The sequence below is a fragment of the Pseudophryne corroboree genome, chromosome 7, assembly GCF_028390025.1.
Source record: "Pseudophryne corroboree isolate aPseCor3 chromosome 7, aPseCor3.hap2, whole genome shotgun sequence".
Classification (NCBI taxonomy): Eukaryota; Metazoa; Chordata; class Amphibia; order Anura; family Myobatrachidae; genus Pseudophryne; species Pseudophryne corroboree.
In genome coordinates, this window is record NC_086450.1 from 179,105,189 (window position 1) to 179,132,941 (window position 27,753).

General features: G+C 45.1%; 1 protein-coding gene across 3 annotated transcripts in view; it reads left to right on the top strand.

The window, feature by feature from the left end:
• ANKZF1 (ankyrin repeat and zinc finger peptidyl tRNA hydrolase 1) overlaps window positions 1-27,753 on the top strand; it is a 167,817-nt gene that overhangs the window by 135,021 nt on the left and 5,043 nt on the right. For all 3 annotated transcript variants that reach the window (XM_063933829.1, XM_063933830.1, XM_063933831.1), the window contains exons 14-15: window positions 21,380-21,547; window positions 22,474-22,544. In XM_063933829.1, the coding sequence (XP_063789899.1) occupies window positions 21,380-21,547; window positions 22,474-22,544 (239 nt within the window). The remainder of the gene's footprint in view (window positions 1-21,379; window positions 21,548-22,473; window positions 22,545-27,753) is intronic.

Sequence of the window (27,753 nt, forward strand, 5' to 3'; positions counted from 1 at the left end):
TTCAGGCAAGCGAATGGGCTCTACACCCGGAGGTCTTCCAGACTCTAGTAGACAAGTGGGGGTTGCCAGAGAGAGATCTCATGGCGTCCCGTCTGAACAACAAAGTGCTCAAGAACAAAGGATCCCAGAGCGATCTTTGTGGATGCCCTGTCTGTGAGATGGGGCTTTCATCTGGCTTATGTGTTTCCTCCAATCACCCTATTACCCAGGGTGGTGCAAAAGAAGGAAGGGGTGCTATGATACTAATGGCTCCGGCTTGGTCCAGAAGACATTGGTACACAGATCTGCAGAGGCTGTTGATGGATGTTCCATTCCTACTCCCTCAACGTCCAGATCTACTGTCTCAAGGTCCTTGATATCACAAGCACCTGGATCGACTGTTTTTGACGACGTGGCTCTTGAGACTTCCATCTTGAAAGCAAGAGGATTCTCACAACAGGTAATTCAAACAATGTTTAGAGCAAGGAAACCTTCCTCAGCTCGCATTTATCACAGAATATGGCAAGCCTCTATTCAGTGGTGCATTGACCAGAAATTTGATCCTAGGTCTTTCAGAGTTTCCAGAGTCCTAGCATTCCTTCAGGTAGGAATGGACAAAGGTCTATGGGGTGGCTTCGTGAGAGTGCAAGTGTCAGCATTGACTGTATAGTTCCAAAAGAAAATTGCTAACCTATAGAATGTGCGCACTTTCTTCTAGGAAATGCTGCACATTCAACCTGCTTTTGTTCCTCTTACAGTGCCTTGGGACTTAAGTGTAGTCCTAAAGGCCCTTCAAGTTGCCCTATTTGAACCACTAAAATGAGTGGATCTTAAATGGTTGACAGCTAAAGTTCTCTTTCTACTGGCTATTGCTTCAGCTAGAAGAGTTTCAGATTTAGGAGCATTGTTATATTGCCCTCCTTTTCTGATTTATTTTTTTCAAAAATCTTTTTGACGGGTTTAATAAAAAAGTCAATATACACATACAGCACAAATACACCAGATACAATATGTGCATGTAGTACAGTATATCAGGTAAGAAAAACAACCTCAAGTAAGCCAGCGATAAAAACAAATACAAAGCAATATGCAAAATCTGGAGAATAGACATGGAATGTATAAATCATCATTTTGGGTACGGGATGTCGCATCCCGCAACTAAAGGAAATCAGAACAGAGCACCAGAGTCTAGGACTTTTTTTAAATTATACCATTTAGTACATTGGAAGCATTTCTGTAGGGCTTCCTTAATTGGCGGGGATATAGTGTGAACGTACGGGAGCCATGTGTCAAAGGGTTTCCCTGTCAACTTTTCCTTGTGAATTGTAGTGTTGGTCCAGTTTAAGTGAAACAAATGTGAGATTCTAGGCTGTAATAGGGAAATGTGAACGGATTCCGAGGAAATCCGTTGAGTTAGTATTGTTTTTTCACGGCCGCAGCCAACTTGACAAGTAAAGTACGATTCCCTCTAGTCAATGTACTAGGACACAGGTTCTCAAACTCGGTCCTCAGGACCCCACACAGTGCATGTTTTGCAGGTCACCTCACAGAATGACAAGTGAAATAATTAGCTCCACCTGTGGACCTTTTAAAATGTGTCAGTGAGTAATTAATACACCTGTGCACTTGCTGGGTTACCTGCAAAACATGCACTGTGTGGGGTCCTGAGGACCGAGTTTGAGAACCACTGTACTAGGATATACGAGGAGGGGTCTTAGGGTATATGCCCCAAAATGCCCAGGTTTTATCAATAGTGAACTGGATTTTCAACTCATTTGTAATATATAGTTGCAGTGCTCGCCACAGGACCTGCACTTTCGGGCAGGACCACAAACAATAGACAATGTCAGCTTCTGGCGAACCGCACTTATAACAATTGGAATTAAGGGCATTTCCAATGAGGAAGTTCCGTTTAGGTGTGAAATAGGCCCTGTGCAGTATCTTCTGGTGCATCTCCGTAAATAAGGGCGATATTAGCATTTTATCCAAAATCACATTGGCATCTAAAATGGACTTTAGCATGAGATCTGGAAACTCCAGTTGTAATCGGAACAGGCCCACAGTACCAGAGTCTAGGTTAAGTAGAGATCGGGAGTGAGTGTGTATGAAGGCAATGGGGAAGTGACCATCCGAGCCATGTCGCAGTGTTCCGTCTAAGGTGTTAGTTCTGTCAGTCTCTGTCAAAGTGGACAGAATACTTTGCACATAACTACTCGCTTGCAAGAAGCCGAAGAGGGGAAAGGACGGAAATCGTTCCATTATTTGGGAATGCGTGAGCAGGACCAAAGTCTCTTTGCAAAAGAATTGATGGACATACTTAAGGCCTCCTTTATACCAAGTATTGAATAGATGTGTGGTGTGGCTCAGTCAGGTTACCCCAGAGTGGCAAAAATAGAGAGGTCTGTCGGGACAGGTTCAATTTAGAACATACCATCCTCCATACCATAACAAGTATATGACAAAAGGATGTTCTCTTTTATGGATGCAGGCATGGAGTGTGGTGTAGCGTGTAATAAGGACAGTAAGTTCCAGTTGGGTGCGAAAGTTTGTTCTAATTGTAGGTTAGCGGAAACATCGCATCCATTGATCCAGTCCAAGGCAATTCTGTAATTTGCTGCCAATGCGTATGTACAGTATGCAGGCACAGTAACTTTAGGCCACCCAAGGTTCTTGGCTGTTGTAGTTTAAATAAGGATATCCTTGGCCGTTTACCTGCCCAAATAAATTTGGTCAATGCTTTATTTAGTTGGGCAAATTTACTTTTAGGTGGGATCAACGGAATCATTTGTAATACATATAAAAAGCGTGGAAAACTAATCATTTTATATAAATGACAACGGCCAGTGTATGTCAGATGGAGGTGGTTTGATTTTTGGTCTGATGTGGGTTTTTGTTTTTATCCAGATAGAGCGATTCTCAGAACCAAATCTGGGTATCTTCCTAAGGTGGTGTCTAAATTCCACCTTAACGAAGAAATTGTAGCGCCGGCCTTCCAAGGGCCGGACTTTTCTGCGGGAGATGCATCATTGGACGTAGTCCATGGTTTAAGGATTGCCATCAGAAAAACAGGATCTGCGTGGATCGTACCAGTGCCATTCTCTACGAATTTCACAAGAGAGGAAGGCCTACTGACAAGCAGACACTGGCGAGGTGGCTTCGAATGATTATTTTGATTATTTCAGAAGCATATTCTCAAGCTGATCTCCCTGTTACGGCTAATGTCTCTGCTCACTCTACTCGTAAGGTAGGTCTGTCATGGGCAGCACGTGGTGCTTCAGCAGAACAGATATGTAAGGCAGCCACATGGTCTTCCATTAACACATTCATTAGAATGCGAATGCCTTTGATACCTTTTGCCTCTCAGGATGCTGAATTCGGGGGAAGGATTCTTCTGTCCAGCCAGGAGCGTCCCTACCACTAAATTGCTTTGGGACATCCTAATGTTATCCTGTGGATAACCTGTGGACCCTGCAGGAGAAGAAATTGTTATGGTAAACTTACCGTTGATAACTCTATTTCTCTTACGTCCTAGAGGATGCTGGGGTCCACATTAGTACCATGGGGGTATAGACGGGTCCACCAGGAGCCATTGGCACTTTTAAGAATTTGATAGTGTGGGCTGGCTCCTCCCTCTATGCCCCTCCAACCAGACTCTGTTTAGAAAATGTGCCCGGAGGAGTCTGTCACAGCTAGAGTTTATTATTTTACAGGGAGGCTGCTGGCAACAGCCTCCCTGCTTCGTGGGACTAAGAAGGGGAGTAGTGTCCGCCCTGCGGGGTCTGAGCCACTACCTCCGCTGACAGGACACTGAGCTCCTGAGGGGATCGATCGTTCCCCGCCACAGGGGATCGCTCACCCTAGCAGCATGCCGCCATCCCCTTACAGAGCCAGAAGATTGGGGGCGAGTGAGTCACCGACTTCCCTAGCAAGTGGGGAGCCGGTGTGAAGATGGCGGCAACAAGGTATGAAGCGCAGTACTAACTGCACTCCGGGGCTCAGCGGTACATGGTGCGGCGCTGTGAGGGGCGCCCTGAGCCAGCACCTACACTGGTCACACAGCCTGTCGGGGTCCCAGGATCTCTGCCAGCATAATTCCTCAGGCCAGTATAATCCTATGAAGAACGGGAAGACGGCGCCATTTTGGGGGCAGAGCTTCTCAGAGCGGACCCAGCAGAATTCAGCGCCATCTTCCTGCCTGCATAACGCTGTCGGTGAAGATCAAGTCCCTCCAGAACAACTCCAGCTATCTCTCACGGTACCAGGGGGTTGTAGAAGGGGGTGGAGGCTGTATACAGGCTGTGTAACCTATTAAGGTGCACAGTCAGCGCTGGTTGGGGGTCTCCCTTTCCCTAAAAAGCCCTGTGTGTGGGTTGGCTCCAATCTCTGTGTCTCTCTTGCCATTCTTGGGGGTGAAGCTTTATCTGCCCGTGTGTGTGTGTGTGTGTGTGTGTGTGTGTGTGTGTGTGGTGTCTGTGGTCTCTGTGGTCTCCATTAAGCTATGTCCAGGGACTCTGTGTCATATGCTGCAGAAGATATGTCCTCTCAGGATGATCCCATTCCATGTAATCAGGAGTGCACTGTTTTAGCACAGATACCCGCAAGGGAGCCTGAGTGGTTATCCTCTATCAAATCTATGATTTCTCAGGTTTCTACTAGGGTTGCACAGAATGAGTCTGCAACTCAGGCTTTACAGAACTCTGTGGCAGTCTGGTCCAGTTATGTTACCTCAGGGCCCCCCGCTGTATATTCCCAAAAACGTGCTCTTGCACAGATTATGCAAGATGACACGGATACCGATTCTGACACTGAGGACGGTGATGGGGATGTGTTGAGGGGGGCAGCATCTCTTGCAAAAGGGGTGCAGTTTATGATAGAGGCCATTAGGGATGTGTTGAATATTACTGATACAACACCTGTGCAGGTTGAGGAGGCTTACTTCACTGAAAATAAGAAAGCCTCGCTAACCTTCCCTGCGTCAAAAGAATTAAATGCTATTTTTGAAAAAGCTTGGGAAAACCCTGAGAAAAAATTCCAGATCCCTAAAAGGGTCCTGTTGGCGTTTCCTTTCCCTGTGGAGGATAGGAAAAAATGGGAAAACCCGCCCATTGTTGACGCGTCTGTATCCAGACTCTCAAAAAAGGTGGTTTTACCTGTTCAAGGATCCACCCGCCGGCTGATCGTAAAATTGATAATACGCTCAAATCCATGTACACGGCTTCAGGGGTTATACTACGTCCCACTATTGCCAGTGCTTGGATTGCCAAAGCTATAGTAAAGTGGTCAGGCACGTTACTTGAAGATTTGGATACTATGGATAAATCTGATGTTGAACTGTTTTTTGTGTAACATTCAGGATTCGGCAGGATTTCTGGTAGAATCCAGGAAAGACCTGGGTTCCATGGCTGCAGGAATTTTTTCCATGTCTGTCTCAGCTCGTCAAGGACTGTGGCGGCGACAGTGGTCTGCCGATGCGGAATCCAGGAGAAGTGCGGAGACCCTACCCTACACAGGTCAGGCTCTCTTTGGGGAAGCGTTAGATGCGTGGATCTCCACAGCTACGGCAGGTAAGTCACCTTTTCTTCCCTCAGCTGCACCTGCTACAAAGAAACCCTTTTCTTCAACTACATCACAGCCCTTTCGGGCTGCCAAGCCACGAAAGGCCAGACCGTCCAACACCTTCTTTAGGGGAGGTCGGCCCAAATCCAAGAAACCTGCTGCTGCGGGTTCCCAGGAACAGAAACCTGCTTCAGGGTACGCCAAAGTCCTCCGCATGACAGTGGACTGCACGCCCCGGAGGTGGGGCCGGTGGGAGCGAGACTCAGGCATTTCTGTCACGTCCGAGTGTTGTCCGGCATGGATCCCTAGGTGTAAGATATCGTGTCCCAGGGGTACAGGCTGGAATTTCAAGATCTCCCTCACCGATTCTTTAAATCAGGCTTGCCAGCTTAGCTGGCAGACAGGGCTGTCCTGCAGGCTGCCGTCCAGAAGTTGGTGGAGGCACGGGTTATTGTACCGGTCCCTCCTTATATGCAAAACAAAGGTTACTATTCGAACCTTTCCATTGTACTGAAACCGGATGGTTCAGTCAGACCCATTCTGAACCTAAAATCGCTAAATCCCTTTCTGAAGGAGTTCAAGTTCAAAATGGAGTCTCTAAGGGCGGTGATATCAGGTCTGGAAGAGGGCGAATTCCTGGTATCCCTGGATATCAAGGATGCGTACCTCCACATTCCGATTTGGCTGCCGCATCAGGCTTATCTCCGACTCGCACTGTTAGACTTTCACTATCGGTTCCAGGCTCTGCTATTTGGCCTCTCCACAGCACCGAGGGTATTCACCAAGGTGATGGCGGAAATGATGGTTCTCCTCCGCAGACCATCTGCTGATAAAGGCATCGTCCAAGGAGAGGCTGTTACAGTCCATTCTTCTCACGACCCACCTGCTCAGGGAACACTGTTGGATCCTGAATCTTCCAAAATCAAATTTGGAACCAACCAGGAGGTTGTCCTTTCTGGGAATGATGCTCGACACGGAAGTGCAGAGGGTGTTTCTTACAGAGGAAAAAGCGTTGGTGATACAAACAATGGTCTGGGATGTCCTGAAGCCAGCCCGGTTGTCGGTTCATCAGTCCATTTGTCTTCTGGGAAAGATGGTGGCCACTGTCAAAGTCAGAAAAATGTCTCTATGCACGTTGCCATATTTGCACCGCACACTGGTCCGCGCTGCGCATGCGTACGCTCTCCCGTGAAGACGCATACCCGCAATAGCGTGCACCCGCGGGCGCACGGTATGCGTATTTACGGTAGAGTTTATGTAGTCGTAGCGTGCGACTCATTCGTTACATATTTTCACAATTAATGTAGTTTGTAGATCATGGTCCCTTTGATAGATTCTGAAAGTTTGGTTAATATAGAACAGGCCTGGCCAACCTGTGGCTCTCCAGATGTAGTGAAACTACACATCCCAGCATGCCCTGCCACAGTTTTAGCATTCCCTAATAGCAAAACTGTGGCAAGGCATGATGGGACTTATAGTTTTACAACAGCTGGAGAGCCACAGGTTGGCCAGGCCTGATATAGAATGTCCCTGAGCAGAGGAATCCCTCTTTGTATTGTACGAAGGGTCTAACAGGAATCATACAGCAGTGTTTGGTACCCATCGGAAGAGTATTTAATTAGCGATATTCCGGTGTTGGTTTGGAGCGTATTAATCGCTCGTGCGAATAGTTATGGACATAAGAAGTTATGTCCATTTTATTTGTTCTTACTTAGTCATGCATCTGAACAGTTGGAGACAGGCATCAGTGGGTCTCAAATGGCTCTTTGACCTCAGAGATCCCCCAAACAATAGTTTGCATGTTAAGAGGGCCTCATATCTACACATGCATAAGGTAAACACAGGAATAGTAATTGAAGATCAATTGTACTCCAAATCAGTATCTTTCCCGCAGACGGAGTGCAATAGCCTTTAATTACACTGAGCTTTGAGACTCAATGAAGAAGGCCAACACCTGTGTTTACAAATGGGGCTGGATTTGTATACAGGAAAATAAGGGCTGAGACGTCATTGTCTCAACTGAAAGTGGACATCATGAATATAGAACAGAACCCAGACAGGATTCTGTTTTGTATTCGCCAAACAATAGCTCTCCAGAAGACAGGAATGTGTTAGTTATCACCCATTGTTTTGCATAACCAAGACCACTGATACAGTTTACCTGTATGAATCAACCTATGACCTTTGTTATAATGCGAAGCCGAGTTCCTGCGTCCAATGGACAGTGAGACTGTAGGGACCATTAGATTGCATTGTGTGAGTAGCATAAAAGACGGGTCTGTGACATCCAGCTTGCACTTCTCTTCAAATGGTTCTCATTGCTGATAATCAGGAAGCTGGATGTCCAGAGGCGCTTGCGATCGTTTCCCCTTGTGCGTAAGTTTCTCTCCGTAATCATTGTCTTACTGTGAGCCAATTTCTCTCTCTCTCTCTCTCTCCTTTCTCTTTTCTCTCACATCTCCCCTAGACTAGTATTGTATTGTATTAGATAGTATTGTATTTTGGTTAGGAAGTCTCTGTTATATTGTAGTGTATCATTTGTACTGTTATTCTCTTTTTACAAGTATATTAGACATAATACAGTTAATAGGCTTTGGACCCTAAACCAGCATCTGTGTATTTCCTATAGTGTTAAGTGTTCACTTGAGCGTCGGTAACGCTCAAGCAGCTTTGTAGTTAGTCAGGTTACACAAGGTTGCACTTACACCCTGTATTCACATTAAGGTATTCTGTGTATTTCATTGGTATAAGGTTTAGACATAAAGGTATAGCGTTGTGAGCGTCTGCGCCGCTGGTGATCTCCTCGTGGTCTCGAGCGAACCGCTACGCCATAGCGAATCATTCTGTCCTGTGATCTCTGGGCCGTGAGCGAACGTGACGCTTGAGCGTCTCGCCTACGGCTGAGCGATCGTTACGCAACCAGCGTACCCTTACGGTACTTCTTAAGTAAACAGCGTACAGTGTTCTTAGACTTCATAAAGGGTTGTAAATACATAAAAGAATTCTGCTTTGTTAATTGGGGGCCGTCCAGTCCTTCACATATCTGCACTAGGTAGATCAGCAGACATTATCCCCCAGCAAAAGGGCGGGAGGTTGTCTCGCAGTGCTGATGGGATAAGCGTCTGCTTCGCTTAGATAAAGAGTGCTGAAGGAATCCGGAGACCAGGAGGTAAGAACAAAACGCTTGTGTCTTTTAAAACTGTATTTTTCTTCTGTCTTGCGTATATACGCACGTATACATATATATCTGCATTTCTTTTCCATCCGTGTATTTCATTTTTTTCGTATATCACTATCCTGTTTGCCAGTTTTATAGTTGATAAATGTGCTGAGAGAGATTTGTCGCTATTTCAATAATTTAAGTAGAAGCAACATAGTTAAAATATAGACAAACACACAGCTTTGCCAAGAGACAAGGTCAGTGTGGTGCGCGGTAAATGATCAAGGATCATCTACATTGATAAACGTATAAATCGTGTTACGGTGGATCTTTGCTGTGCGTACACGTGTCTCTAACAAAAGACTGAGACTTGCGTACGCAACCCAAAGGCCGACGCACGCAGCGCAACGGAGCGTCCGTGTACGCTCATGTAACAAATCACAAATGTTATAATTAAAAGGCGATAAATAGCGCAAAGCAATAAGTAGCGCAACGCGGTAAATAACGCAAAGCGATAAATAGCACAAATTGATTTCAGCTTTCCAAAACTTAGTTTAAATACCTTACTTTACTGTAATACCTCTGGGGAGAGCTATCAGACTACGGGAAATGATTTTTCTGATCAGAAAACTATAAGAATGATAGTGGGTTGAAAACGGTATGAGTGTATTGAATCCCGCTTTGTGGACTTTGTGATCTATGTGATAATCCCGCTTTGTGAACTTTGTGATCTATGTGGAACGTGATGAGCACGATCTGAGTGAAAACGTGCAACAGAGTGTGATAAAGTTTTCATTGTATTACGCTCTGGCTGTTTTGGAGCACAGTAGGGAGACTCCAATGATCCTACCATTTATGGGCAACAAGTGTCTATAAGTGGTACGATTGGACCGCACGGTTGTATGTGTGACCAATAACGCAACGTGATATGAGGTCGTATATCCATGCGTAAATCTTGCCCTCATACGTGTTGTAGGGAGCACATGCAAGCGTGATTTGTGTAAAGAAAAAGGAAGGGAATTTTCTCAGGAAAATCTCTAAAAATAGGGCCTGCAACGGCTACACGTGTCTGCTAGAAGGCGGAACGGAGATACCCGGAGCAGAAGAAGTTCAGTGGAAGAGCTTTAAGGATTTCCAACGAAGTTCTGTGTTTGGTGCATTTTAGGAAGTTTTTTCTGTGTTAAAAAGGTCCACGATGGCAGCCAAGTGCACAATACAGAGACGGTCGGAGGTCAGGATTCAGACTCCAGAGGCTTGCAGACCCCGAGGGTCTGCTCGGTTAGTAATGTGGGGGAAATATGGTCCCCACTCTGAGACCTTTTGTGATGAATGGACACGAATGACTGCGGGGGATAAGGTACCATTTCCCGGGATAGGTAGTTTTGACTTAGAGGTGTTGCATAATTTAAGGCGAAGGATATGTCTCATCAAATCAGCAAAGAGACGAATCAAGCATTATGATTGTTTACAGATATGGCAACAGGAGAGTGAAATGCAAAGAAATGTAACTAAAGCCCAGTACTCACGGGCCGATCAAGGAGAGATGCGTGCTGAGCGAACCGCTCAGCACACATCTCTCCTGCCGCTCAGCACAGCGCGATCTGTGCTGAGCGTGCGGGGGGAGACGGGGGGGCCGCTCACTTCACCCAGCGGGTGAAGTGAGCGACCCGCTAGATTGGCCTGCATGCAGGCCAATCTAGTAGCGGCGATAGCGATGTGCGGGGCCGCGCATCGCTATCGCCGAGGGGGCTACACACGGAGCGATCCTGCCGATATTCTAAGCAATCTAGTCAGATTGCTTAGAATATCGCTCCGTGAGTACCCCCCTTTACTTACCTAACTTTCATCTTGAGAGGGGAGAGGTGGCAATGGAGGGGATTGTGGTTGCGGAGAGAAGCACAGGGGTGAACAATAAAAATGCTCTTAGCAACAGTAGTACAGATAATAAGAATAAGTGTGATAAATGTAACAATGCTAATTGTAATGCTGTTGAATGTACAACTATTAACCCATGCAAGTCGCACCCCATGTTAAACTTTCCTCAGGGACACCAACAAGAAAGTGAACCCAGAACGATGTCGGCACCTCCTCCAGAAGCCATCACACAAGACATCCAGGTGGACGCGACCCAATCGGTAAAAACTGTAATCAAACCCCCTAATGGAGGGTCAGGTGAGGTCGTGTCCACAGGTATGTATGGTATTATACATCACGCACAAACAAATGTACCTTATATCATAGAATCAATTCAGAATGACATTACTGGACTTAATCCTGTTAGGGTAATTGCAGTACCAAATGGGGAAACTGACTCTTCAGGAATCACTCCTGTCAGGAACATCGCCATGTACTGCCCTTTTTCCCGAACAGAATTAAGAGCAATTCTGTCTGAATTTCCTGATCCCAGGAAAGACTTAGTTGCTTGTCAAAGATACATTAGAGTGCTAGGACATACTGCAGAGCCAAGTAACAAAGATTGGAGGACAGTTTTGAGGGCATGTTTACCCCCCGATGTTGATTCAGTGAAATTTATCACTGATTGTAAGCTAGATGAGGAAGTGCCACTAACAAACAAGTATAACCAAGATAATGTAAAAAGAATCAATCTACAGTTGAAAGAATATTTTCCTACAGTAGCAAAGTGGAATAAAATCTATACAATAAGACAAAAAGAAGGTGAATCCGCAGAAGAGTATTTTCACCGGGCTCTGCAGGATATGGCTAGGTACACTGGTATAGATGACATTGAAACTAATGTACACCACAGAGAGGTAGCTGTGTCCGTATTAGCGAGCAACTTGAAAGACACACTAAAAATTAGGGTACAAACCTCAATACCTCATTGGAGAGGTATCTCGGTTGCGGCATTAAGAGAGTCCGCTATCGAGCATGACCGAAATATCAAAAGAACCAGGGAAGCGCAGGGAGAGCGGTTGATGACACTGAACATCCAAGCACTAGAGAATGCATCAAGTCGACCGGAACCCCAGGCCCCTAGCACATGGAGAAAGCCAAGGATTTGTTACAATTGTAGAAGAGAAGGGCATTATGCCAACAACTGTAATAACCCACATAAAGTTAGACCCCCTAGACCAAGAAATGAGCAAAATTACAACACACACCATTATAATCAGAGATCAGATAGGAGGAATTTTGAGCCACACCCATGATAGGTAGTCAAGAAAGGTGATCATACGACGGATGGTAAGCCTGAGGTAATGGTTAGTAAACTGGGAGGTCATTCACTGAAGACACAGGAATGACCAGGTTAAACGTTGTAAATGTATTTGTGAAAAATGTTTTTTCTCTCTCTCTCTATCCCCATCTCTGACGATTATTGGTAAGAATTCGAACATTGCATATTCGCTTGGTCCTTGCAGAAGTCTACCAAACCCCAGCATGACCTATCCACCACAATGTATTCTGGCCAGATACAGACAGTGGAATAATGCAAGTGCTGGTGGGGAGGGACTGCTCAAGGAAACCATTAGACACGTAGATACGACAGCCTAATAGTCTGACAATGTTTTCTTAATGTTGACAATGTTTAAAAATGCTTTGTTTCTCTTCTCTTATTGATGGTTATTGTCGAGTTATGTAATGTATATATGCACATGAATTGTTCTCTATCTCTTTTGTTTTTTTTTTGTGTTTTCTCTCTCTTCTCACTCATGTTTTCATGGTTTAAAGATGGTATGTCACCCCTCAGTTGGACCAATGGTAATGCCAGATTTTTTTCTCCTTACAGAAAGATCGCCGGTTAGGAAGGAATATTGCATCACCAGAATGTTCGTTTGGAAGACTGAGAGACAGCACCTTTGAGAGGACAGCAGAACAAGAAGAACAACAAGACGAGAGAACTTATTATCGTAACAAGTTCTCTCCCCCTCAAACTGTTTTCTTATACCCCCTTTACAAATTTCTTCTTTTCTCCTCCTGTAAGATGGACTTGCCCCAAGAGACTGTGATATGGATTTTCCCGTTAACCATGATGTTGACCAGAGCAGTCTGTTTCGGTGAGAGTACCAGTGAGGTCGAGAAAGGATCCAGAAAGGTCCTGATGACTGAGACGGAGGTGTAAATTTCCAATAGCAACCCAATCACCAAGCAAAGGCGAGTACCGGGCACGATCTAACAACCATGTTATCTGTAAACATTTTCTTTGAAGGATTGTTAGTTAAAAAAAAAAAAAAAAAACTGTATCTGTAGGCTCTGTGACAATGGTTGAAGATGGATGCATAAAGAAATGCCAATCCAGTCTTAATATCCATATGGACCAGCATCCATTGAGTGACCATCACTCCTTAGTGGGTAACGTGTTAAATAAAACAGATTGTTGGGTATGCTCTCAAGTACCTCAGGGTCATAGCAAATCAGGGCTAGTACCATTTCCTTTAACGTTAGGGGAGGTACTTGAGCTAAGGGGTGGGAGACCGGTGGACCGGAGGTTTAACATCTCCAGCCCTCCTAGTTTGAAGCTCCACCAATACCATGTGGATAGGTCCCTCTTATGTTTTAATATCTCCAATCCCCGTAAGCCGGGAAATTGGGAAGTGTCATGGAGCAACCTTACCATGACCTTTTCACACAGAGCAGATAGAATGCCTACAGATACAGAGCTGGTACGCCACATAGCCAGTAGAGGAAAATCTTTCCGGTATCGATATACCTTAGGAAATAGGATTACTAGAGTTGGAGAGGTATCACCAGGATACTGTGCACATATCGTACAAACTGATACGTGCATTAAGCAGATGGAAGAATTAGGGTCAGGAGATTTCACCTGGAAGGTTTGTAACATGATCATGTCCTTCTCCGTCCCTTATGTTCTCCCCGATGATGCATATTTCATATGCGGGAGAAAGGCGTACAAGTGGCTTGCCCCAAACTCTGAAGGATTGTGTTATATTGGAAAAGTATTGCCTGAAGTGATGACTGTTACACATGACAAAATGAAGGACATACACCGTGGTGCCCAAGCTCCTTATACTCACACTCATTACGAGCACCGAGTTAAAAGACAACTGTCAGAAAGGTTAGAGCATCCGGCCTCTGATCTTATCCATGAATCCACCGGGATTCAGGTTCTGGTAGCGTTAGATTTCACTCGTACCGCTCGAGGAGTGATGAATTATAGATACATTTCCGCACTCGCCAATTTGTTAGATAATATCACTGAAATGTATGATGACACGTTTAGATACACTGGAAGAGAACTTCAAGCTTACAAAACAGAACTAGTTCAGCATAGGATGGTTCTTAATTATCTTACAGCAGTAACAGGCGGATATTGTGTTACATTGGCAACACAGTACGGTATAAAGTGTTGCACGTATATCACGAATAGCACCGAGGATCCGGTCGAGGTCATAGATCAAAAGATGGACGATATTCTCCAATTGAAGTGGGAATTTCGCCGAAAACACAATCTCACCCTTGCTGCTGTAGGTAATGAGCTGACTGGTTGGGTGTCATGGTTGAACCCGCGAAATTGGTTCTCCGGTTTAGGAGACTGGGCTCAAGGAGTCATAATGGATGTTGGAAAGTTTCTACTATGTATCTTGGGTGTCGTTATATCGATTGGATTGATATTTAGATGCGGGCAGGCTTTAATGAGGTGCAAACAAAGTACAAAAGTGATGAGCTTGAGGAGTGAGGAAACCGTAATTAACCTGGATTTGATTTATGACCCAATGATAGAAACCAGAATGTGATGAAAATGCGATTATACGGTCCGTTTCTTTCACCTGTTTTTCTGCTTTTCTCCAAGATACAAAGACCCCCTTGGACGAGGAAGCTGACGAGACGAGATGTATACAGACAACGGATTGACCAAAGAAGAAGATTTGACAACTTTAAATATGGACACTTGATGAACTTTGCCATGGATCCCCAGTTTCCCTAGTATTTTTAAACTCACGCTAGCCCAACATTTTCTGTACATCTGATGGCATTGACAAAGCTTATTGCTCACACCTAATGAGCAAAACAGCGCAAAGAAGACGACTTTCAACAGATACCGAACAAAACTTCGACGACAGATGTACATTTACCTGACATAGGATATCATTGCATTTTTCGTAAGTGTTCTTTATCTTCATCTCTACAACCCTCAGGTAACGACACACATAGACGATAGGGAATACAGGCACAGATATCAGCAACCACATACCTCCCCCATTCATGTATCATCAACTAAAATGTGCATCCCCATTTTGTTACAACCACAGCCGAAATGAGCTCGGTAGAGTTTGACAGCCCATCCACAGACCCTTAGTACGGGATAAGAAGGAATTCAAATGTATACTTCGCAATACCTCGAAGCTTGATTTACCACACGTACGGCACGATGATACATGACCCTCCAAACATGGACTCATACACACATGCTTCTGCTTTCTCACTAGGTCATACCCTCTTCACACCTACTCCACTCTTCTTCCTTTCCCCACCATGGAAATCAATTAACCCCTGACTTACATTTTTCTCCTTTTGAAATGTTTTAGAAGGTGGCAGTTATTATTGACTGCCAAAGGGTGGACTGTCAGTCAGAAAAATGTCTCTATGCACGTTGCCATATTTGCACCGCACACTGGTCCGCGCTGCGCATGCGTACGCTCTCCCGTGAAGACGCATACCCGCAATAGCGTGCACCCGCGGGCGCACGGTATGCGTATTTACGGTAGAGTTTATGTAGTCGTAGCGTGCGACTCATTCGTTACATATTTTCACAATTAATGTAGTTTGTAGATCATGGTCCCTTTGATAGATTCTGAAAGTTTGGTTAATATAGAATGTCCCTGAGCAGAGGAATCCCTCTTTGTATTGTACGAAGGGTCTAACAGGAATCATACAGCAGTGTTTGGTACCCATCGGAAGAGTATTTAATTAGCGATATTCCGGTGTTGGTTTGGAGCGTATTAATCGCTCGTGCGAATAGTTATGGACATAAGAAGTTATGTCCATTTTATTTGTTCTTACTTAGTCATGCATCTGAACAGTTGGAGACAGGCATCAGTGGGTCTCAAATGGCTCTTTGACCTCAGAGATCCCCCAAACAATAGTTTGCATGTTAAGAGGGCCTCATATCTACACATGCATAAGGTAAACACAGGAATAGTAATTGAAGATCAATTGTACTCCAAATCAGTATCTTTCCCGCAGACGGAGTGCAATAGCCTTTAATTACACTGAGCTTTGAGACTCAATGAAGAAGGCCAACACCTGTGTTTACAAATGGGGCTGGATTTGTATACAGGAAAATAAGGGCTGAGACGTCATTGTCTCAACTGAAAGTGGACATCATGAATATAGAACAGAACCCAGACAGGATTCTGTTTTGTATTCGCCAAACAATAGCTCTCCAGAAGACAGGAATGTGTTAGTTATCACCCATTGTTTTGCATAACCAAGACCACTGATACAGTTTACCTGTATGAATCAACCTATGACCTTTGTTATAATGCGAAGCCGAGTTCCTGCGTCCAATGGACAGTGAGACTGTAGGGACCATTAGATTGCATTGTGTGAGTAGCATAAAAGACGGGTCTGTGACATCCAGCTTGCACTTCTCTTCAAATGGTTCTCATTGCTGATAATCAGGAAGCTGGATGTCCAGAGGCGCTTGCGATCGTTTCCCCTTGTGCGTAAGTTTCTCTCCGTAATCATTGTCTTACTGTGAGCCAATTTCTCTCTCTCTCTCTCTCTCCTTTCTCTTTTCTCTCACATCTCCCCTAGACTAGTATTGTATTGTATTAGATAGTATTGTATTTTGGTTAGGAAGTCTCTGTTATATTGTAGTGTATCATTTGTACTGTTATTCTCTTTTTACAAGTATATTAGACATAATACAGTTAATAGGCTTTGGACCCTAAACCAGCATCTGTGTATTTCCTATAGTGTTAAGTGTTCACTTGAGCGTCGGTAACGCTCAAGCAGCTTTGTAGTTAGTCAGGTTACACAAGGTTGCACTTACACCCTGTATTCACATTAAGGTATTCTGTGTATTTCATTGGTATAAGGTTTAGACATAAAGGTATAGCGTTGTGAGCGTCTGCGCCGCTGGTGATCTCCTCGTGGTCTCGAGCGAACCGCTACGCCATAGCGAATCATTCTGTCCTGTGATCTCTGGGCCGTGAGCGAACGTGACGCTTGAGCGTCTCGCCTACGGCTGAGCGATCGTTACGCAACCAGCGTACCCTTACGGTACTTCTTAAGTAAACAGCGTACAGTGTTCTTAGACTTCATAAAGGGTTGTAAATACATAAAAGAATTCTGCTTTGTTACCTCTTACGAGGCTCTACAGTACAGGAGGTTTCATGCTCTGTCCTTCCAACTGGATCTCCTGGACAAGTGGTTGGGATCCCATCTACAGATGCACCAGAGGATAAGTCTGTCACCAAAGGACAGGATTTCACTCCTCTGGTGGTTGCAACTACCTCACCTTTTGGAGGGCCGCAGGTTCGGGATTCAGGAATGGATCCTTCTAACCACGGATGCAAGTCTCCGGGGCTGGGGCGCAGTCACTCAAGGGGAGACCTTCCAAGGAAGGTGGTCAAGTCTGGAAGCCGGACTGCCGATAAACATTCTAGAACTAAGAGCCGTCTACAACAGTATTCTCCAAGCGGCCCATCTTCTAAGAAATCGGGCCATTCAAGTGCAGTCGGACAATGTAATGACAGTGGCTTACATCAACTAACAGGGTGGAACGAAGAGCAGAGCTGCAATGTCAGAGGTAACAAGAATCATCTTCTTGGCAGAAAAACACACGTTGGCGCTGTCAGCAATCTTCATTCCAGAAGTAGACAACTGGGAAGCAGACTTCCTCAGCAGACACAATCTCCATCCAGGAGAGTGGGGTCTCTATCCGGAGGTGTTCAAGGAGGTAACAGATCTTTGGGGTGTACCTCATATCGACATGATGGCCTCTCGTCTCAACAAGGAGCTTCAGCGATATTGTTCCAGGTCGAGGGACCCGCAAGCAGTGGCGGTGGATGCCCTAGTGACTCCGTCGGTTTTCCAGTCGGTCTACGTGTTTCCACCACTCCCACTCATTCCAAGAGTGCTAAAGCTCATAAGGAGAACAAGGGTTCAAGCGATCCTCATTGCTCCAAACTGGCCAAGAAGGTCTTGGTATGCGGATCTTCTGCTAGAAGAGCCGAGGCTTCTTCCTCTTCGGGAGGACCTGCTGCAGCAGGGGCCGTTCACCTATAAAGACTTACTGCGGCTGCGTTTGACGGCATGGAGGTTGAACGCCAGATACTAGCTCTGAAGGGCATTCCGAACAAGGTTATTCCTACCCTGATACAGGCTAGGAAAGGAGTAACGTCTAAACATTACCATCGTATTTGGAAAAAATATGTATCTTGGTGTGAGTCCAAGAAGTTTCCTACGGTGGAGTTTCAACTGGGACGGTTTCTAAATGTCTAAACTTTACTATAGTATTTGGAAAAAATGGATGCGGATCATCAAATCGACAGTGTCTAGGTCAACCACTATAGGTTGACAGTCACTAGGTCGACAGGGTTTCTAGGTCAACATGTGCTAGGTCAAAAGGTCGACATGAGGGTTTTTTTTTTTGGGGGGGGGGGGTTGTTTCTTTTTCTGCGTACACTGACCGAGAAGCCGAATTAGTGCACCGTGTCCCCTCGCATGGCTCGCTCCGCTCGCCATGCTTCGGGCAAGGTGCCTCGCTGCGCTCTGTACAGATTACCGTTCCAATCGTAGTCCACGTGGATCGTTAAGTATGAAAAAGTTGAAAAAAATGTGAAACATGTCAACCTTTTAACCTGTCGACCTAGCACATGTCGACCTAAAAACCCTGTCGACCTATAGTGGTCGACCTACACATTGTCGACCTAGACAGTTTCGATCTTCAGACCGGATCCTGGAAAAAATATGTATCTTCGTGTGAGTCCAAGAAGTTTCAACTGGTACTTTTTCTCCTCTTCCTGCTAGCAGGTGTGGATATGGGCCTGAGGTTGGGATCCATAAAGGTCCAGATTTCGACCCTATCCATTTTCTTCCAGAAACAGTTGGCTGCCCTCCCTCAAGTTCAGACTTTTTTGAAGGGAGTTCTGCATATCCAACCTCCCTTTGTACTGCCTACGGCGCCCTGGGATCTTAACGTGGTGTTGCAGTTCCTCCAGTCGGACTGGTTTGAATCTCTACAGGAGGTTGAGGTCAAGTTTTTCACGTGGAAGGCTGTCACTTTGTTGGCCTTAGCTTCTGCTAGACGTGTGTCGGAGTTGGGGGCTTTGTCGTGTAAAAGCCCATACTTGATCTTCCATGAAGATAGAGCTGAACTTCGGATATGTCAGCAGTTTCTTCTGAAGGTTGTGTCTGCATTTCATATCAACCAACCTATTGTGGTGCCAGTTGCGACTGACTCCTCAATTTCATCAAAGTCCTTAGATGTTGTAAGGGCTCTAAAAATCTATGTGAGGAGGACTGCTTGTCAGAGAAAATCAGACTCGCTGTTTGTCCTGTATGATCCCAAGAAAATGGGGTGTCCTGCTTCTAAGCAGACGTTCTCTCGCTGGATCAGGTTCACTATCCAGCATGCGTATTCTACGGCGGGATTGCCGTGTCTTACGTCTGTTAAGGCCCACTCTACTCGTAAGGTGGGGTCTTCCTGGGCGGCTGCCCGGGGTGTCTCGGCGTTACAACTTTGCCGAGCAGCAACTTGGTCTGGGTCGAACACGTTTGCAAAGTTCTACAAGTTCGATACTTAGACCAAACTTCAGATCATTAGAGGCCAATCTGTTCTGCAGGAGCCTCTGCGCTCTCCCTCCCGTTCTGGGAGCTTTGGTACATCCCCATGGTACTAATGTGGACCCCAGCATCCTCTAGGACGTAAGAGAAAATAGGATTTTGGTTACCTACCGGTAAATCCTTTTCTCGTAGTCCGTAGAGGATGCTGGGCGCAAAGCACTTAGTTTTTCTGCTATCGTTATTTGGTTAAGTACAACTTTGTTTTAGTTGAGTACTGCATTACTTGGTAAGTAATGTTTCAGCTGTTGTATGTGTGAGCTGGTGTGAATCTCGCCACTATCTGTGTAAAATCCTTTTCTCGAAGAGGTCAGTCTCCTCGGGCACAGTTTCTAGAGTGAGTCTGGTAGGAGGGGCATAGAGAGAGTAGCCAGCCCACACTCTCAAACTCTTAAAGTGCCTATGGGTCCTGGTGGACCCGTCTATACCCCCATGGTACTAATGTGGACCCCAGCATCCTCTACGTACTACGAGAAAAGGATTTACAGGCAGGTAACCAAAATCCTATTTTCTCTTAAGTCCACAGGATCCAAAGGGATCCCACCCTGACACACCTGATTTGAGGATCCTTTCACTCACTAACCTTTTCCTTATTGTACGGAAGGGTGTGCATGTGTACTTCTCGCCTGATCAGGGCTCTCTATGATGCTCCTGCTTTGAGCTTTGGAAAACAATTGAATTGCCTGAGCCAGGAGGGATGTAGGGACGGGCCCGTTGCATTCAGGGAGGCCGAAAGTTTTGATCGTTTGGTGCCAATCCGCTGTCACTACCTCATAACCCAATGTTATCCTGTGGACTTCGGAGAAATAGAATAGCAACAAAATGGTGTACAGGTGCACTGGTAAGTGTTTAGTTTCCATTTAAAAAATAGGAAGAAATCCTCAAGGTCATCAAAACTGTGGGAGATACCACTGGGTTTAAAGCCTTTCAAAAACCGCTGCACCCCTCATGTAGATTCTCTGGACTCCTGGAGTAAGATACTTGAAATACAGAAACAAAAGAAGGGGGCACACATAGTGCAAATCACTTATTTAAAACGGGTAACATCCCTTTAGCAATAGGATCCACATAAACAAATTAGATCATTGTGACATAGAATCCACATTAAATGAATGAGACTCGTACCGAGGTTCTCACCCGTGTGGACTGGGTACCACATGATGTATACAGAATAAAAGCTCCAATCTCTGTCTGCCGGTAAGGGCTGTGCTGCACTGGGAACCGGGACCTGAAACCGCGCCAGCGGCTTACGCGACAACGCCACAGCTCGTCGGGACACCAACACAGGCAGAAGGCACAAACCGATGATCAGCTTGGAGGCGGGTATGTCTATCAGGCCACCCCTCTACGCGTTTCGCATGTAGTGTCGCAGGAGGCTGGCCTGCTGGACGTAATGCCTCTCATTTATAGTGCTGGTTTCACACAGGTGCAGCTTAATTAATCATGACACCTGGAGCAATTACTCCACTAAAGCATACTTCATCTATTAGCAGATTTCATAATCAGAGCATTCCATTTATAACAATTTCAATACTAGCAGCAATGTTACACAAATGTTAAAACAAGATATTAAAAAGAAACCAGCGGTAGCTGAGAACTTAGAGCAGAACAATACATTAAGGATGCTTCAATACCTAAAAAAAAATTAGGATTTTAAATACCTACTGGTACATCCTTTTCTCGCAGTCCATAAGGGATAACATGTTTTTACAGGTTTCCTTAAACTTTAATACCCAGGGGGATAGCTCAACTCCCCTGGTCTCTCCCTGACTGAGTTACTGTCATCCAGTGACTTGACAGAATCTTTAGACATACTGTAGATGTGCTGGTTGCTGGTGATCCAGGATGTCTCCTTGTGTTATTCTGATGCCCTATATCAGTCACACAACTTTAGTAACCTATTTCTGGCAACAGATCCCAGGACCGGTATCGGGGGAAGTGGAGGAGCGCAGGGCCGAAAAGAAGCGGGCTCAGAAAGCACAGAGGAAGCAGAAGGAGAAGGAAGAGAAAGAAGAACGGCTGAGAAAGGAGGCAGAGGAGGATATGAAGAGGAGATTTGCAGCACTGAGTGATCGTGAGAAGGTGAAGTCTAGCTTTGGCTTCCAATGTGCGAACGTGATTAACATGCACCAGTTTGGTTGGCTGTACCAATGGTCAAGGATAGGCATACTGTGAATTAAAACGACAAACTGTTATACAGGTATCACTAAGGCATTAGCTTTGTGTTCCGCTTTAAACAGCTTTTTTGGGTGTTTTTATGCAAAGTAGCTATTCTACAGATCATGCTGTTGTAGGATGTCTGAATCTGTGAAAGAATGGAAAGGCAAAGGTATGTGGAGACTAATGAAGGATATCACTCATGAAATAATAAGTAAATACCACGATCTGATGGACTTTAAGTCCCACAGATGGGGAACAGTAAATGAAGATACGCATAATCAAAATCTGGGACCAGTTCAGTGGCCGCTCAACAAACAGTACACCGCACATTACATCATGTGAGCTACAGGAGCAGGTGGTCTGTCTATGTATTTGCTATCTACTGCAAACAGGGTATAACATCTCCTGTGTTCTCAGAAACACAGTAATTTGACAGTAAACAATTGGAAATGGGTCATGTGATCTGACTAATCACATTTTCAAATACATTATGCACATAGTAGGGTGAGAATATGGAGACACAAAATGCTGCACAAAAGCATAGAACCTTCTTGGATTATCACGACTCTACAGGCTGGCGGAGGCGCTGTTCTAGAGAAGGTTTATTGCATTTGGGGTAACATTACCCATGAAACATACAGACAATTTTTCTAGAATCCATGCCTAAAAAACAACAACAACAATAATAATAATAATAATAATGGGGCTACTTGTCTTTTTTCGTTTAGCATTCATTTGCATTTCTTGATTACACTTTCCAAAACATTTCACTGATCTGTATCCCTTTATCTAGCATTCATGGCTCCAGTCTGTATTGTGCTTATATCTCTGGTTATCATTCTCTGCAGAGAGCTCTGGCTGCAGAGCGTAGACTGGCTGCTCAGCTCACCCCCAAAGAGACAGCAGGATATAATGTCAGGTAACAAGATCGTGTGCTACAGTTTTGCCTTGGAACAGTAATATTTAATGTTTTGTTTGTTTTTTTTATGTATTCTTTTTTTCTGTGAAAAGGGAATTTTTTTTTTTTGTACTTACCATTGAATCTTTTTCTCTGACTCCGGCTGGGAAACGCTGGACCATGGGGTTGCTGTTGTATGTGTAGGAGCTGGCACTAAAACTATAGTACACCTTTAAGGCCAGTACAACTTGAAAAGAGCCTGGCAAGGAGAAGCAGTGACTCAGTGAAACTGTTGTAACAACAGAAACAGAACAATAGGGAAGTGACTGTCAAGACAGAACACCAAATGCTGAGAGTGAGGGCGTTAATGCAGTGTCGGCACAGCTGATCCATGGAAGGCCCTTGCCATGCTGCCCAGGAGGTTACCACTGCCCTAGTAGAATGCGCCCAACACCCAGTTTTGGGGTCTGTCACTGTGCACTGGAATTGGTCTGAGTGATGATGGAACGGATCTGCCGTGCAATGGTCTGCTTTGTAGCAGAAGAATGTTACAAAGAATTCATGAAAAGTGCTGGTATATGACTAAAATGAATTAAATTTTTTATTAAGAGACAATATCCAAATATTTATAATCTCTGTAATTAACAGTTTATAAACGAGCATAAGCTGGCTGGTATAGTATAAATAAGATTAAAAGAATTCATTTTTACAGCTGTGACCAAGGGTTATGTCTAAAATAACACTAATGATTGTTCAGTGAGAGCACTTACTGCACATTGATTTAGATCAATTAGACACAAGCACGTGTCAAGCAGAGAGAGTTCAATTAGTTCTGTGTAGATCAAGCAGTAGTGTTGGTTAGTACCAATATTATTGGTGAGTATAAATGCTGAAAGCTCTTCTACGATGTTAATATAGTTGTGAAAGTTCAAACAGTTAATAAGCGTTAGTCAGCATGTAGATGGAGGGAAGCAAAGGAGTATATTACCACTGTCATTGAGTATCTGGACACCGGATCCCCGCGGCCACTGGTGCTCTTTAACCTTTTGCGATGGCCATATCCAGAGGAGTACGTGTTCCAAACTCCTTACAAGCTTGTCAGTTCATCCTCCTCCCTGCAGTATGTTGCGCTCATCAAAGTGATATTTCCGCTGGCGAATTGGGCATAGCACTCCCGCTGTGTACCTGGCTGGGGTGCTCTCTGTTGATGTGACATGGTTGTAGAGAACCAAAAGAGAATCCGTACGACAGGCTGATTTCATCCTTTCCAAGTATATCCGTAGTGCTCGGACCATGTTCAATAGAGCCAAACCTTCCTGGTACCAGTAAGTCTGTGAAGGGAAAAAAATGGAAAGAAAACGTCCTTAAACCGTACGCAAAAGCGACCTATTCTCGTCAAATATGAGCAAAGGCGTCTTGCAAGACAAAGCACTGAATTCGGAAAACTTGCTGAGCTGAGGCAATGGCCATTAGGAATTCCAAGTGACGAACTTAAATTCCACAGAATCCAATAGTTCAAAAGGAGCCCTTCTAAGAGCCAGGAGGACCAGATTAAGATCCCACGGAGCTACCGGTGGGCAAAATGGTGGCTGAACTAACAGCACACCTTGCGAAAAATGGAACCGTGAAGTATGAAAATGGTGTAAATCCTCCAGACCCTATGGTAATTGCGAGACAAAACTGGTTTCTGGATCCGCAACATAGTTTGTACTACTACTGGAGAAAAACCCATAGCTATTGAAAGCTTAGTTCAAAAACCAAGCCATTAAAGCCAGCCGAGAAAGGTACTTGTGCAGAAACGGACCCAGCTGGTCCTAGTGGAAGACTCCATACTGGACCTACGAACAGTATGAGAACGTCACGTTAGCAGGACCTGCGTGGCCAGTCTGAAGCATCTAGGATTACTGCTACCCGTTGATGCTTGAGCACCCAATGCAACATTGGATTCAGTGGAAAAAGGTATGCCAGACTGTCATGGCATCCAACACTAAAGCCAGTGAGTTCCTGGACCTCGCACAAAACCGGGGAACCTTTTGAAGTTGTGCCGAGAGGCCATGAGATCTACTTCCGGACGATCCCACCTCTTAACCAGCAGTTGAAAGATGTCCGGATGGAGTGACCATTCTCCTGGGAGAAACTGGTTCTGCTTAGGAAGTCCGCTTTCCAATTGTCAACTCCTGGTATGAACACTGTCAAGACTGCTGGAACAAAGACCTCCACCCAGTAGTGGATATAGGCTGCCTCCCCAATTGCCCCTGCACCCAGAGCGGTGCCGCCCTGATAATTTACATATGCCATCTGTGTGGTATTGTCCTGCTTAATCCACAGTGGCTGGACAAGGACGGACTGGGCCCCCTTCAGAGCGAGAGAGATGACCCTGAGTTCGAGAACTCTGATCTGAAGAACCATCTCTGACAGTGACCAAAGGCCTTGTGGGTGAAGATGGAGGGTCACCGCGCCCCAATAGCAAAGACCCCGTCAGACGCTAGGTTTCTCAGAAGCTTTGGCACCTGAGTATCTGTTGGCTTCCGTAAACCTTCCTCATGGTGCTGTACCCCACCGCAGGATAAACCTGCCTCTGGTCAATTGACCTCTAACAATAAACCCGTCTTGAAAAGAGAGAAAAGCTTGCGGTTTGGGAGTGTACACCAGAAGAAAAGTTATTTTGCAACCAGTAGCTTGGGCAATAATAGTATCCAGCTAGTGCCCAAAATGAACACCCCCACACAACGGAAGAGATTCCAGGATTTTTCAATCCACATCCCAGGCTCGGAGCAAAAGAGCCTTCTGTACTGAATCAGCAGAGTCCCTAGATACCATCTGAGTGCCATCCTGGCCTCACAAACCTCCTGCTCCACTAAATCCAGCAAGGAATCTTGTGACAAATCAGGCTGGAGCCGTGCAACAAGTTTGTCGGCCCAGGATCCATAGCTCGGGCCACCCATTCCGAGGTCAGGAAGAAGAGGATAACCACAGTATAAAGGCACTTAAGATCACCCTCCAGTTCTCATGCGCCTGCACTTGAAAGGTCCCACTGCCTCTGATTGGGCATCCAAATATAAGCAGTCCAGAGTCAGTCTGACTGCCATAATAAGGCCTTCAATGCTTTGTCCCTCAGGAAGATCATTTCCTCTGGAGTTTAGCCCTCTTCCTCATCTGAAACCGAAACTGCTGCCAGAACCTTGGCACCCCCTCACACAATTTTTTGGATCCTCAAAGAAATTCTCCAGAAATGTGGAAACCTTTTCAAATGTATACTCCATGGTAAGGTGCCAAGGAGGATCTGATCCTGCCAGAGGCAGGAAAGCTATCTCTTTTGCTGAGGAAGCAGTCACTGCCGAGGCCAAAATCTGATCTTCTCGCTATTGCCAAGGGCATGAGCCCAAGCTAGCTCCACCATGGCAGAAACAGCACCTCCTGACATCTGCACATCACTGGGCCCTATCTGACAAGCTGTGCACAGTGCCCCTACACTTGTGTTGTCCGGACTGCATCCACTGCGTTGCTGAGAGCAGGGTGGCATTGGACCAGGCAATCACTTCGGATGGGGTAATTTCTCCAGTTCTGGTGCTGGAACGAAACAAGGATTTTACTCCAACTTATTCATATTTTTTTTTTTTTGGAAGCTGAACGACTCATTTAGGTCAATACTGAATCTTTGCGCCTTGAATACTAGGCTGTGGGTGGATTATTTTCAAATTGAATCTCTCTGATCAGCGAGCAATGGCATTGAGGCCAACAAATATTTGGCCTCACAAAGTCAGGGACGCGTATGTTCAGGTTCCAATTTGGGCAAGCCATCACTCTCGCTTCCGTTTTGTAGTCAAATCGAATTGCTATCAATTCCAGGCCCTGCCATTCGGTATAGCCACGGCCCTGCTCATTTTCACCCAAATCATGAATTTCAAGAAGTTTCAACTTCTAATTAGTGTGCTTGAGCTCCAAGCCATCTTCTGACTCTCTTGGTGGCCAGTCACTCCTGACCAGTCGGCCAGCGCGGACTGAGCTGGACAGCGCCACAGCAGTGGCATATTTAAATCATCAAGGAGGCCCCAAAAGCGTGAGAGCAATGGCAGAATTCTTTCAAACTGTTGGTAGGTCCTGGGTGGCATCTTCCACTACGGCCAGATCTGCTCCTACAGGGTCTGTTTCTGCATGACGACCTTTCTTGGTTGGCTTTAATGACCTGGCTTTTGACACCGAGCTTTAAAATGCTAAAGGTTTTTTTCTCTCTGTGGTCTGTACAAGTCTGCTGGCCCGGAAATTTTTGTCACACAATTACAACATCTAGTGGTGTGAACAGAAGAAGGTCCATAACTCAAAGTTTTGCCTCTCTCATTTCTTGGCTTTCCTTAAGGGGGATTTGGAGGCCAGTTTAAAGCTTCATTCTTTGAAAGTTCAAATTTTGTCTGTCAATTTATTACCGGTGTGGTGATATTAATAGTGAGAGTGTTTGGAGCATAATTATTTTAAGATTTTTAAATAAATGTTACATTTTATGATCCCATCCGTCTGTTTTTAATACAGTGTGTGAAACAAGAGTAACAACAGCGCTGGTATACTACTTTTCTTCGGCGTAAAAGGTCTGCTGTGTAGCTACCTGGTCCTCTGTCCACACATTCGCTTGTTTTTGTCTCTGTCTACGCCCATTTAGTGGGTGTATAGTTCTCTGGTCAGGCAGTCTAAGTGTTCCCTCTCCTGAGGGTGGCTGTTGAATGATCCAGGGTCCCCCAGCCATAATGAAAGAGAAAAGGGGATTTTTGGTTGAATCATTTTCTCTGAAGCAGGCTGGGGGACAGTGTTCCCTTTCTCGAGCGGTGTTTGGTTCTTGACTGTCTTTTTCCTACTGGTTTGTTTTATTGTTCAAATAGTTTTACTGGGTTACTGCTTCTCCATACTGGACTCCTTTAAAAAAAAAAAAATAGTACTAGCATGCTTGGGTTGCAGGCGGAAGGACTTTAGGATCAAAGCTACAGTTTAATGTTTTACGTTTCAGCACCAGTCCTAACCTACAACCCCATGGTCCCCCAGCCTGATTAAGAGAAAAGGATTTAACAATCCCATTACTTTAAAGGGTTTTGTGAGTTTAAATAGGTTTATTTTTTTTAATTTGTTTGTCTTCCCCTTCCCTGCCAGTAGTTAGTTGAGGAGGTATGGGGTATTCTCTCATCTGTTTAACCTGGTCCTTGCTGATCTATAGTAGTGGTAGACAACATGTGGTGCCCCTGCT